Source organism: Piliocolobus tephrosceles, chromosome 1, assembly GCF_002776525.5.
Source record: "Piliocolobus tephrosceles isolate RC106 chromosome 1, ASM277652v3, whole genome shotgun sequence".
NCBI classification, from domain to species: domain Eukaryota; kingdom Metazoa; phylum Chordata; class Mammalia; order Primates; family Cercopithecidae; genus Piliocolobus; species Piliocolobus tephrosceles.
The window spans coordinates 189,521,267-189,537,493 of record NC_045434.1 but is presented as its reverse complement, the minus strand read 5'-3'; the positions used below and the strand labels follow the sequence as shown (position 1 = coordinate 189,537,493).

The window sequence follows — 16,227 nt, the reverse complement described above, 5'->3', positions numbered from 1 at the left end:
ACTGCACATGGGAGGGATCTAGGTTGCCTGCTCCTTATGAGAATCTAATGCCTGATGATCACTCACTGTCTCCTGTCACCCCTGGATGGGACTGTCTAGCTGTGGAAAAACAAGCTCAGGGTTCCCACTGATTCTACATCATGGTGAGTTGTGTAATTATTTCATTATATATTACAATGAAATAATAATAGAAATAAAGTGCACAATAAATGTAATGTGCTTGAATCATCCTGAAACCATTGCCCCACCCCCACCACCCACAGTCTGTGGAAAAATTGTCTTCCATGAAGCTGGTCCCTGGTGCTAAAAAGGTTGAGGACCGCTGCTCTAAGGAACCAAAGCTGCACCAGTCCAATGCTACAGACTAGCTGCCAACATTCTCTCAGGGCTACAGTGGGCTGGGCACTGCTCTTAGCTCTTTGCTTGTATTAATTCACTTGGGCCTCTCAGTAACCCTAAGGGAGGCACGATTATTATCTCCATCTTCTGATGGAGAAGATACAGAGAGGTCAAGAAACTGGCCCCACAGCATACAGATAAGCATATAACGGTAAAGAAGGAATTGGAACCCGGGCAGCCTGGTTGTGGAGACCAGGATCTTGATGCCTGGTGACACGTTTTCTACCATGATGACTCCTGTGATGACTAACAACAAATCTACGACACACAAGATATCAGAATTTTAAATAAAAGCATGATCAGCATCACTGATTTTTCCTTTGTTGCAGGTTCCAGTGTGGCTCAGCAGAGCACCGTTAGTGATCCTGGCCTTGTTTGAAATGTTGAATTTTGTTCATCATGGGTTTTTTGCATTTATTTTGATTTAAGAAACATTGCATTAAATACTATTCATCTCGATTGCTGAGTTTGGGGCACCTTCTGATCCCACCTCTGTCTTCAACACCCTCCCCCATCTCTCCCATCCAGCCAGTGACCTTCTTCCTGTGCCTCCGCCATCTTGAGCTCATTCCAACCTTCAACCTATGCCCTAGGACTATTCCCTCTGGCTGGTGGCCTCCACTCTCAAGAGTATCTCATGGTGACTCCTTTGTACCTTTAACTTAACTCAGCTGCCACCTCCTTGAAGAGTCTTGCCTGATGACCCCACGTACACTGGCACCTCCTCATACCCTGTCACGCATCTGGATTCACGGTCTTCCTTGCACCTTCTGCTGTCTGAATATATTTGACTGTGTGTTTACTGCCTGTCTCCTCACTAGAATGTGAGTTTCATGAGAGTAGTAGGAATCTTGTCTGGCTTGTTCCCTGCCTTATGCCCAGGGACTCAGTGATTATTCGTCAAGTGATAAAAGGGGTGTGGAGGTGAGTGCTCCCCAGCACAGGGTCCAGCTGTCTGCAGGCATTGGGAATCTAGCCCATTGTATTATCGCCAGTTGTTTTCCTGTCTGTCTCTCCTCCATTCCCGTATTGACCTATGAGTCCTCCAGGGCGGCTCCTATTGCTCCCTCTCTATATACCTCGCACCCAGCAGCAGCCTGGCACTGAGATGGGACTCAATGATGCTTGCTGCGTGAATAGAATTCCTGGAAATGGCCTCTGAGTTCCCCAGTCAGCCTGGGCTGTGAGCAGTGCCAGGAAGGCTGACTTACCTGTTGACATCCACCTCCCTCCCACTCATTCAGCTTGTCAGACCAGGGAGGGCCTTGGTAAATGTCTCGTTCAATTAATTTTACAGACTAGGCAGCAACATGGGAAAATGTTCATGATGACATGCTGATGGAAGAATGCAGAAAACAAAATTATCTTTGAATACTATCAATTATTCACTTAACAAATATTTCTTGGGCAACTATTATGTACCAGGCATTGTTGAGGCACTGGGATACGGCAAAGGACAAGACAGACACGGTCCTTGACCATAGAGACTAGTCGAGTGGGGAAGACAGACAACAAACAAGGAAAATAATAAAGGAGCGAGGTTACCAATATAGTGTGTGCTCCAGAGAAAATAAAGCAGTGTGAGATGAAGGGGACTTTAGGTAGGGTGGCCAGGGAAGGCTTCTCTGAGGAGGTGATAGCAGAAGGATGAGGAGGAGCCAGCCATGAAAATGGGGATAAGATAGAAAAAAATGAGCTGCTCGTTTTGAGAGCCCATGCAGATGCAATGGTTGGAACTCTGGCAGCCATCTCAGGCCATGAGGCAACTGTAAAGACTGAAGTCACAAGCTGAAACCAGAAGAGTAGAAGGAAGAAGGAGCCCGAGTCCCTGATGACTGTGGGGCTGCCACACCATTGGTTTACTCAGTGACATGCTAGGAAGCTGGCTGTATGGGAAAAACTTTTTTTTTTAAGCCCCAACAGTGCCAATTTCCATGGTGTGAATGCTCCCACTCAAGTGGATTTCAAGTTATCGTGTGAAGTAGTAGTTGGACTCGGCATTGGGATGAGATGCACACAATCAGCTCTCAGGAGCCAGTGCAACCCGCTGCAGCACCCCCTACCTGGAGTCCTTTCATAGAGACTTGTCTTACATGAGAGAGAAATGGACCCCATCTGACTGCAGCTACTTCAGCCAGGGCTCTGTTACTAACAGCTGAAAGTCATTCCTAACATTCATATGCAGCTTGAGCAGATGCAGTCCTTGGAGCAGAGGAATCTTGCTTGCCTAAGAGAGTAGAAAGACTGCTCCTCAGGTGCCCCTGACAGCCTTGGGCTGTCCAGCCTGGGACACAGTGTGGCTGAGAGGCAGATGTTGAGGAGATGGGCCGAGCGCTACAGTTCTCCCTCTGGAGGTCCCCGTGGGTCCACAGAAGACCCAGCCACCCAGGCAGCTCTTCAGGATTTCTAGGAAACTGCCTTGGAGTCTGAGTTCCTCACATTGCTCAGGGCACTCGAGAAACCTGGACGAATTCCTCCCTGATTTTGGAGTCGGGGAATAAGGACAGCGGGCTTGCTCCTTCCTTCTGGATCCTGGGGAAATCGGAACACTCATTTGCCCATTCCACAAACATGTGGCGAGACCTTGGGCCCCGCATGGTGCTGTGTCAGGGATGGGGACAGGGATGAGGGATGAGTCCCAAACCTGATGCCATGAGGTGTGCATGTGTTGGGGTGACAGTCAGGGACACAGACACTTACATCACGGGGAATGCTGCAATCGTGTTAGGAGATCCCAAACTTGCTCCTCTCCCTATATTCCCCATCTCAGTGAAGGGCACCCCTCCCCCAACTCCATCCCAGCCAGAAACCTGGGAGTGAGAGTCATCCTTGAGTCCTACTGCCTCCAAGCCAATCAATCTAGTTACCAGGTTTGCTCTGGAATTTGTTCTCTCCTCTCTATGTGTGCTGCCTCTGGTTCGGTTTTCACCACTTCTTTTCTGGGCTGTGGTCCCAGGCTCCTCCCTGCCTCTAGCTCTCCTGCTGCTCCAAGTGCCCTGCATAGCAGCTGCAGTGATTGTTCTAAAGGGCAGATCTATAAATGCTTTCCCCTCTCACTCTCCCCATTGTGCCAGTCCGCAGATTTCCACATTGTCTGAGAAGAAAGGCACAAAGCCTTAGGGTGACATTCAAGGCTCTTCACTGCTGGCCCCAACCTTTTCTTCTCCAGTCCTAGCTCTTGGTCCAGATGTGTGCTGTCCAATACGACGCTCATGGCTATTTAAATTGCAATTAATTAAAATGAAATAAAATGGAAAATTCAGTTCCTCGGTTGCACTGGTCGCATTTCAAGTGCTCGCCAGCCACATGGGCTGCTGTATTAGACAGTGCAGACGCAGAACTGCCCATTCTCCCAGACAGTTCTAGCGGACGGTACTGCTCCAGACACACTAAGCAGCTCACACGGCTCTCCAGGCCTTTACACATCTCTCAAGACCCAGAGCAAATGTCACCTCCCCTGGGAGTCCATATCTCAAACTCTGTGTGCACAGTGACCCACACTTGTACCCTGATGGCACACACTGCATTTTAATTGCAAGGTTACCTGTCCATCTCCCCTACTAGGCTGGGCACAGTGGCTCACACCTGTAATCCCAACACTTTGGGAGGCTGAGGCAGGTGGATCACCTGAGGTCAGAAGTTCAAAACCAGCCTGACCAACATGGCAAAACCCTGTCTCTACTAAAAATACAAAAATTAGCCGGGCGTGGTGGTGGGTGCCTGTAAGCCTGGCTACTCAGGAGGCTGAGGTGAGAAAATCGCTTTAACTGAGGTGGAGGTTGCAGTGAGCCAAGATCATGCCACTGCACTCCAGCCTGGGCGACAGAGCCCAGTCTCTAAAAAAAAAAAAAAAAATCCTCTACTAGATTGTAACTCCAGCCTGGGTGACAGAGCGAGACTCCGTCTTTAAAAAAAGAAACAAAAAAAACTCCCCTACTAGATTGTGGGCTCTTGAGGGCAGGGACTGTAGAAAGGGGAGATTTTCACAATCTCAGTACCTAGGACAGGGCCACACACCGCTGGCCTCACTGAGTCTTCAGGATGTTCCTGCCCAGGGATGGGGCTAGGCTGGGTCACAGCTCACCTCTGAAAGGGTGCGGTGGGGAGAGAAGGCCCCCAGCAGGCAGAGTTCCCTGGCTGGGCTAGGTGCAGAGCCCGAGGGAACAGCTAACTTAGGAGAACCAAACTCTAGAGTCCTGAAGGCAGGACTTAGAAGGCTGCCTGAGCTGTGTCACCCCTCCCCCTCCAACATGTCTCCTTCCTCGGTTAGAAAAATGGCTCTACCACCCACTAGGCTGTGTGAACCTAGGATGTCACCTAACCTCTCTGTGCCCAAGTGCCTTGTCTGAAAAATGGGGATAATCATATCTCCTAGGGTTGGGAGGGTAAAATGAGACAATGGTAAGAAGTGTTCAGCCTCACAGGGCACAGAGCCTGGCACACCCTGGGTGCTCGGGAGACAGAGCGGTCACTGTGTCCCGTATGCGGCTTCCTAGTCGCTTCTTTGTGTCTTCATCCCTCACTGTGTCCAGGTGGCCCCTCCTTCCCTTCTCAGATGGCCAGAGCAGGAAGAGGCTGCAGGGACCATCTGGTCCAACCCCTTGGATTGCCAGGACAGGAAACACAGGCCCAAGGGAAGGGACTGACTGGCCCACGGCCACACACAGCTTGACAGAGGAGAACAAACTGGAAATTTTACTCCAGCAGAGAGGTCGCACAGGAAACTGGAGCCTGATAAACTCCCAAGTGATAGAGCTTAACCCTGAGGAAGGACACCCGGTAATAGCAAAGACCCAGGACCAGAGGGGCTGGAGGCGGGTGTGGTTTGGGTTTGAATTTCACAGGCATCTTGTCACCTAATGCTCGCAACAATTCACAAGGTTAGTAGTGTCTTTATTGCGCCCATCTCACAGAGGGGGAAATTGAGGGTCAGTGAGGTTAGGCAGTTGCCTAAGTTCATGCAGCTAGTAAGGGCAGAGGGGAGGCTCTCAGTGGCTCCAAAAAGCCATGTTCAAAATCTCTTGGCCTCCCTACCTCCCATGCAAATCAATGCAGCAAAAATTTCTGAGTACCCAGTGAGTGTCAGGCTTTGTGCTGGCCGCTCCAGGGGTGGGTCTATACATGGTCCTTGAAGAATTTGCAGTTAGTTGAGGAGGAAGGAGGAAGAAATTTGAATAGGTAAAATACAAAGAAGAACAGGATAAACATGGAGGGCCTGCTAGGATCCAGTACAGCTGACAACACCTGGCTGTGCTCACAGCGCCCTCCCTCCACCTTGGTTTCCAAATCTGTAAAGTAAGGTTTTTTTGTTTTTGTTTGTTTGTTTTTTTGAGACAGAATCTTGCTCTGTCACCCAGGTTAGAGTGTAGTGGTGTGATCTTGGCTCACTGCAACCTCTGCCTCCTAGGTTCAAGTGATTCTCCTGCCTCAGCCTCCTGAGTAGCTGGGATTATAGGCGCCCGCCACAACGCCCGGCTAATTTTTGTATTTCTAGTAGAGATAGGGTTTCGCCATGTTCGCCAGACTGGTCTTGAACTCCTGACCTCAAGTGATCCACCTACCTTGGCCTCCCAAAGTGCTGGGATTACAGGCATCAGCCATGGCGCTGGGCCTCTAAGTAAGGCCTAACAGTACCTGTTCCATAGACTTACTCTGTGAATGAAATGATTTAATTCATGGCCTGACATGATGTACAGGGTGAGCTCAATCAATATTAGTTGTCATTATCATCATAGTAACTATATGTAAAGTTGAGACTCAGAACTGGGGGAGCTTCAAGGAAGGAGTTTATTTCTGATGGAAGGAAAAAGGAAGATGGATGGCCAGGGTTCCTTCAAGTCTCCAGGATGGGCCAGGGCATTGCAGGTGGGGAGAACAGGTCGGGTAGGGGCCCACCCTCACATGTGTAGGAAGTGGGGGTGGCTGCAGCCAGGCATGTGACAGGTAGGTGGAGTCATAAGCTGGAAAGGCCAGTTGGGGCTGGCTAGGGTAGGGGTGGATACTGGAGGAGGCCTTGAATGTCAGCCTGGGAGAGTTGGATTCCACAGGGCCCCATAAGAGCAGGGGCGGGCAGGGCAGGATGAGGTGACTGTGGTAGACACACTTCAGAGGATGGGGCTGTGGAATCTGCACAGCCCTGAGCACACAGTTATGCAAATATGCCAGTTTGAGGCTCTGGGGCTCTTAATTGGTATGAAGAAGCCAGGACTGGGGCAACAGAGGAGTTGGGGGGCACAGAGAGGCAGGGCTCAAATGTTCCCAAGGCCCGATCTCTCCTGCTGTGAGGCCATCCCTCCCTCTGGCCCGGGGCACAAAGCAGCTGTGGAAAGCCATCTCGGCTCTGGCTGCAGGGACTCTTCATCAGAAACGCCTGTGTTCAAAGCCTGACTGCATGACTTTTGCTCAGGGCTCACCTCCACAGGCTTTCACAGTGTTGTGATGAAGGCTAAGTGAGATGGCTCCTATGACATGGTCCAGCATGGTGCTGCACACAGTAGGTGCTCAAGCCTCTCCTCTTCTCCATGCCTGGGTACTGCTCTCTCTTTCCCTCTCTGACCCAAGGATGCCAGAAACCTGACCATGACAAACTTGAACTTGCCTCTCTCTTTCCTCCCCCAGCCCCAGTCTTTCATCTATACCTAGAACTGGATGCTCCTGGTCCTCCCAACAGACTGGAATTCTTCTATATCTTCAAGCCCCGACCCTCCCTGTGCAGTTCCCAGCCACACAATCTCTGGCAACATCTGGCCACTCCCTGCGTCTAGGGTCTCCCACTCGCTCCCCTGGCACACTGCCCCAGAGTGCTTGCTCCATAATACAGACCTGGCTGGGCTGCACTTGCCTGCTCACATCTGTTTCTGGCTTCCTAGCATGTTAAGCATCAAGTTTAGTGGGTGCATGCATATGCGTGTGTGAGCTTGTGTGCGCATGCATATGTATATGTGTACTTGTGTGTGTGCATGTGTGTGTACATTCAAGCATTCAAAGCCCCTCCTGTGCTGGTCAAGCCTCACTTTTCCATTCTTACCTCCTCCTGCCACACCCTCCCCTCCAGCTACAACGAACCACCTGAATGTGTGCTCACCTCCATCCTGTCCCTGGTCACACTCAGATAACCTGAGTTCAAGTTCCAGCTTCAGGGACACTTAGTGGTTTTCTGACCTTAGGCACAGTTTCTTTCTTTTTTTTTTCCCTAATTAAAAAAAAATTTTTTTTAGAGATAAGGGCTCACTCTGTCACCTAGGCTGAAGTGCAGTGGTGCAATCATAGCTCACTATAGCCTCAAACTCCTGGGGCTCAAGTAATCCCCCTGCCTCAGCCTCCCAAGTACCTAGCACTACAGGCATGCACCATGCCTGGATAATGTTTAAAAATTTATTGTAGAGATGGGGTCTCTCTGTGTTGCCCAGGATGGTCTTGAACTCCCAGCTCCTGGCCTCAAATGATCCTCGCACCTTGGCCTCCCAAGAGCTGGGATTAGAAGCATAAGCCACTGTGCTTGGCCTCTTTTTTAAAAAAAAAAATTTATTGAGGTAAAATATACATATATAACTTATCATTTAACCATTTTTAAGTATACAATTCAGAGGCAGTAAATACATGATATTCTTTACCCCCCTTTCTTCCTTCCACTTCTTCTCCTTTCTCTCTTTCCAGTCCTTAGGCATAGTTTCTGTTTTTCCTTTTTTTTTTTGAGACAGGGTCTCACTCTGTCACCCAGGCTGGCTGGAGTGCAGTGGCATGATCACAGCTCACTGCAGCTTCAACCTCCTGGGCTCAGGCGATCCTCCCACCTCAGCCTCCCGAACAGCTGGGACTACAGGTGCATGAAACCATGCCCGGCTAATTTTTTTCGCATTTTTTGTAGAGATAGGGTTTTGCCTTGTTGCCCAGGCTGGTCTCGAACTTCTGGACTCAAGCAATCCTCCTGCCTTGACCTCTCAAAGTACTGGAATTACAGGTGTGAGCTACTGTGCCTAGCCAGGCACCGTTTCTGAGCCTCAGTTTTTCCATTTGTAAAATGGGGCAATGAGATCCATCTCATAGGGTTACTGTTAAAATTAAATGAGAGGTAGGCTGGGGGAGAGAGAAAGGAGAGTGTGCCTGCTTGTCAAAGCCTTGAATCCAGTCCCTGGAATGCTCTGTACCAGGCTGTGCATGTTTTTATTCCCTCTGTCCATAACATCTTTCTTTCTGCTCCTTGGCCTGAAGCACTCAGCACATCTTTTAGGATTCAGCTCAACAGAGCAAGCCTCAGTTACAGCAACCTACCAGTTCATGGGCCTATCTCTCGGGACCACACAGGGCCAGGTCTTGTGTAGCTCTCTTCTGGGCCCAACACAGGGCTGGCCCTCTGTAGCCACGGCACATATACTGGCTAAAGAAATTATGTGTATGTGTGTATATATACACACACACACACACACGTATATATGTGTATATATACATATATATGTGTGTATATATACATACATGTATATATGTGTGTAAATATATGTCTATATGTAGACTATATATAGATGCATATATACACCTGTATATACATTTATGCACACACACATATGTATATGTATATGTAATTTTTTTTGAGATGGAGTCTTGCTCTGTCACCCAGGCTAGAGTGTAGTGGCACGATCTCGGCTCACGGCAACCTCTGTCTCCCAGGTTCAAGTGATTCTCGTGCCTGAGCCTCCTGAGTAGCTGGGAATACAGGCATGAGCCACCATGCTCAGCTAATTTTTTTTTTTTTTTTTTTTTTTTGTATTTTTAGTAGAGATGGGGGTTTGATCATGTTGGCCAGGCTGATCTTAAAGTCAGGTGATCCACCTGCCTTGGCCTCCCAAAATGCTGGGATTACAGGCGTGGGCCACTGCACCCAGCCCAGAAATTATTAAGTGAATCCCAGACAGAACTCACCTCCAAATCTTCCTCATCCACTCTGAGTGTTCAAGCAAAGATGGAGGTCAGGAAGGTAAATGGTACTGAGAAAACAACACTGGACTGAGAGTCAGGAGAGCTGAGCTCTGGTCTAACCCTGGGCAAGCCAGTTTCCCCATCTGCAAAATGGGGAGAGTGTCAACTCTTTGATGGTTCTCAGGTTCCTCCCCATTTGGGTGCTCCCTGGGACAGTTGGCATGTTGGGAAGGAGGGTGAATTCTGAGTCAGAAAGACCAGTTTGAATCTCAGCTCTTCCTCCTACTTGCAGTGTGATCTTGGGAAAGTTACTGAATCAGCCTCAGTTTCTTCATCTGTGAGATGTACTGATCCCAGTCCCACTCAGGGAGGAGGGAAAGAAAAAGTCCTTGTGAGGATCAAATGCCCATAACAAAGCACCTGGCACACAGTAAGTGCCCCATAACTTACTTTGTGCTGACTAGCTGGGAATACAGGCATATGCCACCATGCCCAGCCAGCTTTGCCCTCACAGAGGCTGCTGTTGGCAGAGAAATCCTGCCCTCTCCTTGGAAAAGTAACAGCAGAGCCACTTCCCCAGAACACAGACAACCCAGCTGCCTTCCTTTCTATGCTACAAAATAAAGTACCTCTGAATCTATCATTTCTTTGGATATTTAGCAACTCTTTCTCTCTCTTTACACATAAAGCAGGAGGGCTTGTTCTTACTTCCATTTCTCAGATTGGGCAAAAGAGTGTCACCCCCTCTCCTGGAAGAAACCAGAGCCAGGATTGGAACCTAGCCCCCAGCCCCGCTCCCTCCTTGGGTGGCTGCCTTGGTGTCACTGGATCACCATACCCTGCCTGCCAGGGCTTGTGTCCAAGGCTGACCCACTGCTATCTTCTCTGGCATGAAGGAAGCCTTGGGAAGCACTCCAACGGTCACATGAGGCTTGGAGGGGGCGGCTGAGACTGAATCGGATCCCCTCTCTGGGGGTTAGGAACCTGAGATGGCCAGAGAGCCGGATGCCACGCCTGGTCTGACCAAGATGACGTCCCAACCACCTGCCCTCGGGGCGTCAGCTGGGACAGATGGCCTAGCCCTGTCAATACAGGACAGGCAGGGTGGCTGGGAGACAATTACCCAACCCTCAGAGGCAGCTCAGGGACGATATGTGGCCTAGTCAGACTGGCTTCAAATCCTGGCCCTACCATTTACCAGCTGGGTAACCAAATGAGTCACTTAATTCCTCTGAGTTTGTTCCTTCATCAGTAAAAGAAATAGATAACAGTACCCATCCCACAGGGTGCTATGAAGATTAAATGAGGTAATGCCAGAGAAGCTCTTAGTGCAGTCCCAGGCATTCAGACTGGGCTCAATGAATATTGGCTGAGAAGCCCTGAACTCTTTGGAAATGGGCTCCCTCCCTCCACTTTGCTCAGTGGTCCAGGTACTCAGCAGTGGAGGTGGGGAGGAAGACACCAACACACTCACACATGCACACACATGCACGCATGCATGCACACATGCACACACACACATGCGTGCACGCATGCACACACATGCACATGCACATACACACACATGCATGCACACATGTACACACATGCATACACACATGCATGCATGCATACACACACACAGGTTACACAAAAATCCTTAGAACTATATAGTAATTCCTGCCATGTTTCATGGGGTATGATTATGGGGGGGACTTTTACATTATATAGCTCTGCTTCTTATGTTAATTTTATAATGAACAAAGATATTTAAAAATAGTTTCGGGGTACCTACTGTGCCAGGCACGGTACTAGGCACTTCTGATAAAGGATCCCTAACCCTTACAACATCCTTCCCAGGAATGTCATATCCTCATGTTACAGATGAACCTTAGAGAAGGAGCCTTAGAGAAGCAAAGTAATGTGACCAAGGACACACAGCATGTCAGGTCTGACCCCTGTGATGGAATCTGGAGTACAAAGCAATTGTGCTTAGTAGGTCAGGGAAGGCTTCACAGAGGAGGTGATATTTGACCTGAAGTTTTAAAGTTGAGTAGGACTTCTCTAGGTCAGGTTTCTCAACTAGAGGTGATTTTGACTCTAGGAGACATTTGTCAATGCTTGGAGATGGTTTTGATGGTCACAACTTGGGAGGTGGGTGGAATTTGCTACTGACATCTAGTGGGTAGAGACCAGGGATGCTGCCAGACTTCCCATAACACACAAGATGGCCCTGCACAACAGTTATCTAGCCCCAAATGTCAACAGTGCTGAGTACGATGTAACCTACTATAGGTGTCATTTATTGAGTGCTGTTAGGTACTAAGCTTTTATAAACATCATGTTGTTTAATCCTAATATAATTACTTCCATGCTGTCCATGAAGGACCCAAGGCTCAGAGATGGTAAATAATCTTCCCAAAATCACACAGTAAATGGTAGAGCCAGGATTGAGATTACCTGAGTACAAAGCAGGGCTCTTAATTTCTCTGCTCTGATGCCTCAAGGATTTACAATAAATGTAAAAGCTCCAGGCCAACTGCTAGGTAGGGTGTTGGGAGACCCTGGCTGAGTATAGGCCCAGCCTCCTCTGGCTTCGAGGCCTTGGGCAAGTCCCCTTCCTCCCTCTCCCTCTCTTGTTTCCCCATCTGTCAAGTGGGTGTGGCACCAGATGATCTGCATGACCCTGCCAGCTCTGAGTCCGTAATTCTGCAGGAGAAGGGCCCCAGCTCCATCAGCTGCTGGGAGAGAAGGGGATGTGAGGGTGGGTTCAGCCTTATTTCTGCTGCATAAATAGCTAATAAGCCTTGCCTTCCCCATATGGAGGGAGAGGCAGGTGGGGGTGGAGGGTGCCTTGAATCTCACCCAGCAGCACATCCTCTCCAGAGGGGAGGCAGATTTCTCTGCCACCCAATTGCCAAGCCCCGAGGACACACCAAAGCAAGGCCTCCTTCTTGGGCCAGAGAGGAGAGTCTGGGCATTCACTCAGCTGGGCACATGAGCTCTCACAGGTAGAAAGAGAAAAGGTGGGCTGTATGTTATTCCAGCCCATACTGTGTGCCTTTGAACCTCAAATAGCAGGGTAATCCCAGGTCAGCCTCACAAAAGTCCTGGTAAGAAGGAGGCATCCAGACCCCATTGTACAGACAGAGCATCAACGTTTACATGGAGTGACTCACCAAGGGGCACATAGTGCCCACAGCAGGTTTGGAACCCAAGTGTGTCCAACCCCAGGACAGTGTGCTAGAGAGTAAGCAAGTGGCAGTCCTGTTTTACTTTTCATCCAATAATGAAGCATTTCAATAGTATTTGTAGGTAATACATGTTCAATTTCTCCTGTGTCCCCCAGGTCATGGGATAGAGTACAGAAGCCCAACATACAGTAATCTGGATTCCCTGGTTTGCAGACAGGAGAACCAAGCCTCTGAAGCAAAGGCTAGAAAGTCAGACAGGGAGGGGAGAGATCAGAGAAGAGGGATCTGGGTCAGGCTGTGCCCTCTAGCCCTGGCTCCCTCACTGTCTGGAAGTGTAGCCTTGGGCAAGTCACATCACTTTTCCAGGCCTCACTTTCCACTCCTACATGATGAAGAGGTTGGCCAGATGGTTTCAGACAGAGTCCCTTCAAACTCTTCCTGCTTATGTGACTCCACAGACGGGGAGATGGACAGCAGCAGCGCCTAGCATGATGGCTCTGAGGGTGGAGGGCCAAGCCTTGTGCAGGTTCCCAGAGGCCCAGGCTCTTGCTCACCCTCTGATGGGGTCTTCATCCTCAGACAGCTAGACTGGAAGGGAGTCAGTTGTAGTTTCGAGATAAAAGGGACAGGGAGGGGGCGATGGTGAACATGGGCCATTTCTCCTGAGGCCCATGGGCATCTGCTGGGTGCAGGCCTACTCAAAGACTGGTGTGTGGAGGGATTGGGAGCCCCTACAATACAGGGGAAAGTAGTTATTTAGTTTCTGTTTGACTATCTCGAGGCCAGAGAGCTCATTACCTCCCAAGTTAGCCCACTCCATTTTCATAAAATGTTTGAGCCAAAAACCTTCTGCTTCCAAATGCTCCACAGTCTGGTCCAGCTTAGGCCAGGGTTGGTCATTCTTTCATTCATTCATTTGGTCTTTCTTGGTGTGTGCTGTGGACCAGGCCTTGCACCAGGCTTTGTGGCCATGGATAGGAGAAACAAGATACTGTCTCTGGCCTTGGAGAACTATGTGCTCCACTAGTATCCCAAAGCCAGGAACATGGGACTGCTGGATTTCAGTGATTTAGCTTGAAAAAAGGATTCCAGGCCCAAATAAGCTTGGGAACCATTTTATTAAACACAGTAAAATAGATTTATTTGCAACAAGACTTCTCTAAGCTTTTAATATGCAAATGCATACTGAAAATTCTCCAAGGGGGTGGGTATAAAAAATATACTACATTTCCCATACTTATTAATAGAGAGCATTTGGGGAAATGTAGTTCTAATGCTTTTTTTTTTTTTTTTTTACCAGTGGAGCTTGGAGAAGGCTTCACAGACAGGACATTTGGGCAAGGCCTTAAAAGTTGAGTAGGAGTTTGTCAGTGAAGACAGGAAGTCTTAAGGGGGACCGATTAGAGTTCTTTGCCAACTATGCTCAGGTCCCTCTGCATGTACCGTTTCGCTTAGTCTTCAAAGGTCCTGATGTGGGGGACAGAGCCAAAGAGGTAATCAAAAACCCTTAGAGACTCCCAGAGTCTAGGGTCTAGACCCTCCCTTCTTGAATCACCGTACATCTGGGCCTTATTCTCCAAGTCTTTACTCTTCAAGTCCTGGCCCCACTCAATCTGGCCTCTACTCTGGCTTAAATCTAAACTTGTTGTAGAGTATCTGGACCTGATCTCAGTTTTAACCCCTCATACATCTTGGTCTAACCCTCGGCACTCAAACCTGCCCTCTCAAGCAGTTTGGCACCCTATCTTATACCCCTCTATTAGGTTTCACCCTCACCTGTCCAGCACATTTTAGCCCCCGTACTTCCCTTAGTCCTGATGCACATCTGATCCAGTCTCCGGCCCCACAGAACCCCCAGCCTGCCAGAGCTCAGCTACCCGGTTCAGTACAGACCCATCCTCGCGGCCTCGCCCTCAGTCTGACAGCGGCCCTGCCTTTCCCCAGCTCTGATTCCACTTCGTTCACAACCCTGCCCCAGCCCAGTATCTGGTCCAGTTCTGATCTCACTCGTTTCCGCCGTCCCATCCGCCTCCTCGACTTCCTAACCACGGACCAGCCCCTACTCCAGGTCTGTCTCAGATTCCGCCGGGTACGGACTGCCCAAGGCCCCGCCCCCTGGCCCCGCCCCGCGGCGGCCCCGCCCCTCCCTGTCCCATGTTACTCCTGATAGGGCCCTGACCCTGCCGGCGGCCCCGCCCCGGGACCATTCTGACTGGGTCTGACCCGCAGTCCAGCCCTGACCCCACCCCCGGCCCGACCCCACCTCCAGCCCGGCCCCGCCCCTGCCCCAGGCCGCCGGAGCAGCGCACCTGCAGCTCCTCGAAGGCGTCGTCGATGCCGGTGACCTGGTGCTGCTCGTGCAGCGCGGGCTCGTCGCAGAAGAAGCAGAGCAGCGCGCGGTCCGTGAGGCAGAAGAGCTTGACCTTGTCGTGCGCCTGACAGGGTCGCGCGGCGCGGCGCGCGTTGAGGATGGCGTCCAGCGGGAAGGCGCTGTAGCGCTCCACGATGTTGGCCAGCTTGAGGCTGGGCGCCAGCGCGGGCTCGGCGAACGTGCGCCGGCACTCGGGGCAGTCGCGGGCGCCCTGCGCCTCCTGCCGCACCCAGTGCTCGGTGATGCAGCGGCGGCAGAAGTAGTGCTCGCAGCCCAGGCTCACAGGGTCCTGGTAGATGCTCAGGCAGATGGAGCACAGCAGCTCGTCCTTGAGGCTGCACGCCATGGCGCCGGGGGCGACAGAGAGGGGGGCCCGAGGGGCAGGGGGGCGGCTGAGAGAGCGCGGCGCTGTTGGAGGCAGCACCGAGGGCTGGGCGCGGGGACGAGGCCCGCACAGGCAGGGGTAGGAGCTACCGGAGAAGGGAGGGGGTGCTGTCCGGAAGGAGGGTAACGCGAGGAAGGGGTGCGCGGTTGAGACTCCCTGGGACGCCAGCCCGGGAGGGCGGTCTAGAGGTAGTGGGCAGCTCAAGGCGATGGGCGCTGGGAGGAGGCCGTGAGCGGCTGAGGGACGGAGATCCTGGCGGGGAGGTTCTAGGGGGCGGGGCAGTCCTAAGGGATAGGAGCTGGGAGAAGGGGATCCCGGAGGGGGGGTGGAGCCCTTGAAGGGGTCGAAATCCCGGGGTGAGGGCTTTGGGGGGAGGGCGAGAAGCTGGGGATGGGGAATCCTGGTAGAGGGGGCAGCCAGGCCAAGCCGTACATTGACTGTGACCGGCAGAGAAGAGGAGGGGTGCCGGCCCGCTCAGCTGCCGGATCCTGGCCCCAAACCCTGGCCCAGCGCGGCCCCTTACCCCCACGGGCTTAGCAGCCACCGCTTCGGTCCAGCGCAGCCTCTCAACCCGGAACCAGCCGAATCCGAGCTGCCGGTGGCCGCGGCTACCTCCCCGCCCCCGTAGGCGGGACCCAAGCAACTCCGCCCCCGCAGCGGGCGGGGGAGGGGCGGGGCCGCCAGCCGGTTGACCCCCGCTCCGCCCCCACCATCCTCCAGCTCCCCAGCTGTTCCTTGGGGTGTGTACTTGGAACTGCATCCAGGTCTCGCTTAGGGTCCCCGCGGCGAGGCGGAGCAGGGACAGCAGCTAATTTGAGAGCACGACAAATAAACAAGGAGCATCTTTCTGGATAATTGATTGAAGATGTAGAAAAAATCATATTTTGTATTAAAATGAACAAGAATATGTTTGCAATACAACTTCTGCATAAAATATAAAGATAAAACTCTTGAAATGCCCTGCTTGCTTAGAGCAAGTTCAAGGC

General features: G+C 51.2%; 1 protein-coding gene across 1 annotated transcript in view; it reads right to left on the bottom strand.

Annotated features, from left to right (window-relative positions):
* TRIM62 (tripartite motif containing 62) overlaps positions 1-15,849 on the bottom strand; it is a 35,240-nt gene extending 19,391 nt beyond the window's left edge. The window contains exon 1 of the mRNA XM_023232205.2: positions 14,795-15,849. Within this exon, the coding sequence (XP_023087973.1) occupies positions 14,795-15,202 (408 nt within the window). The 5' untranslated portion in view covers positions 15,203-15,849. The remainder of the gene's footprint in view (positions 1-14,794) is intronic.
* Between the last annotated feature and the right edge of the window lie 378 nt (positions 15,850-16,227).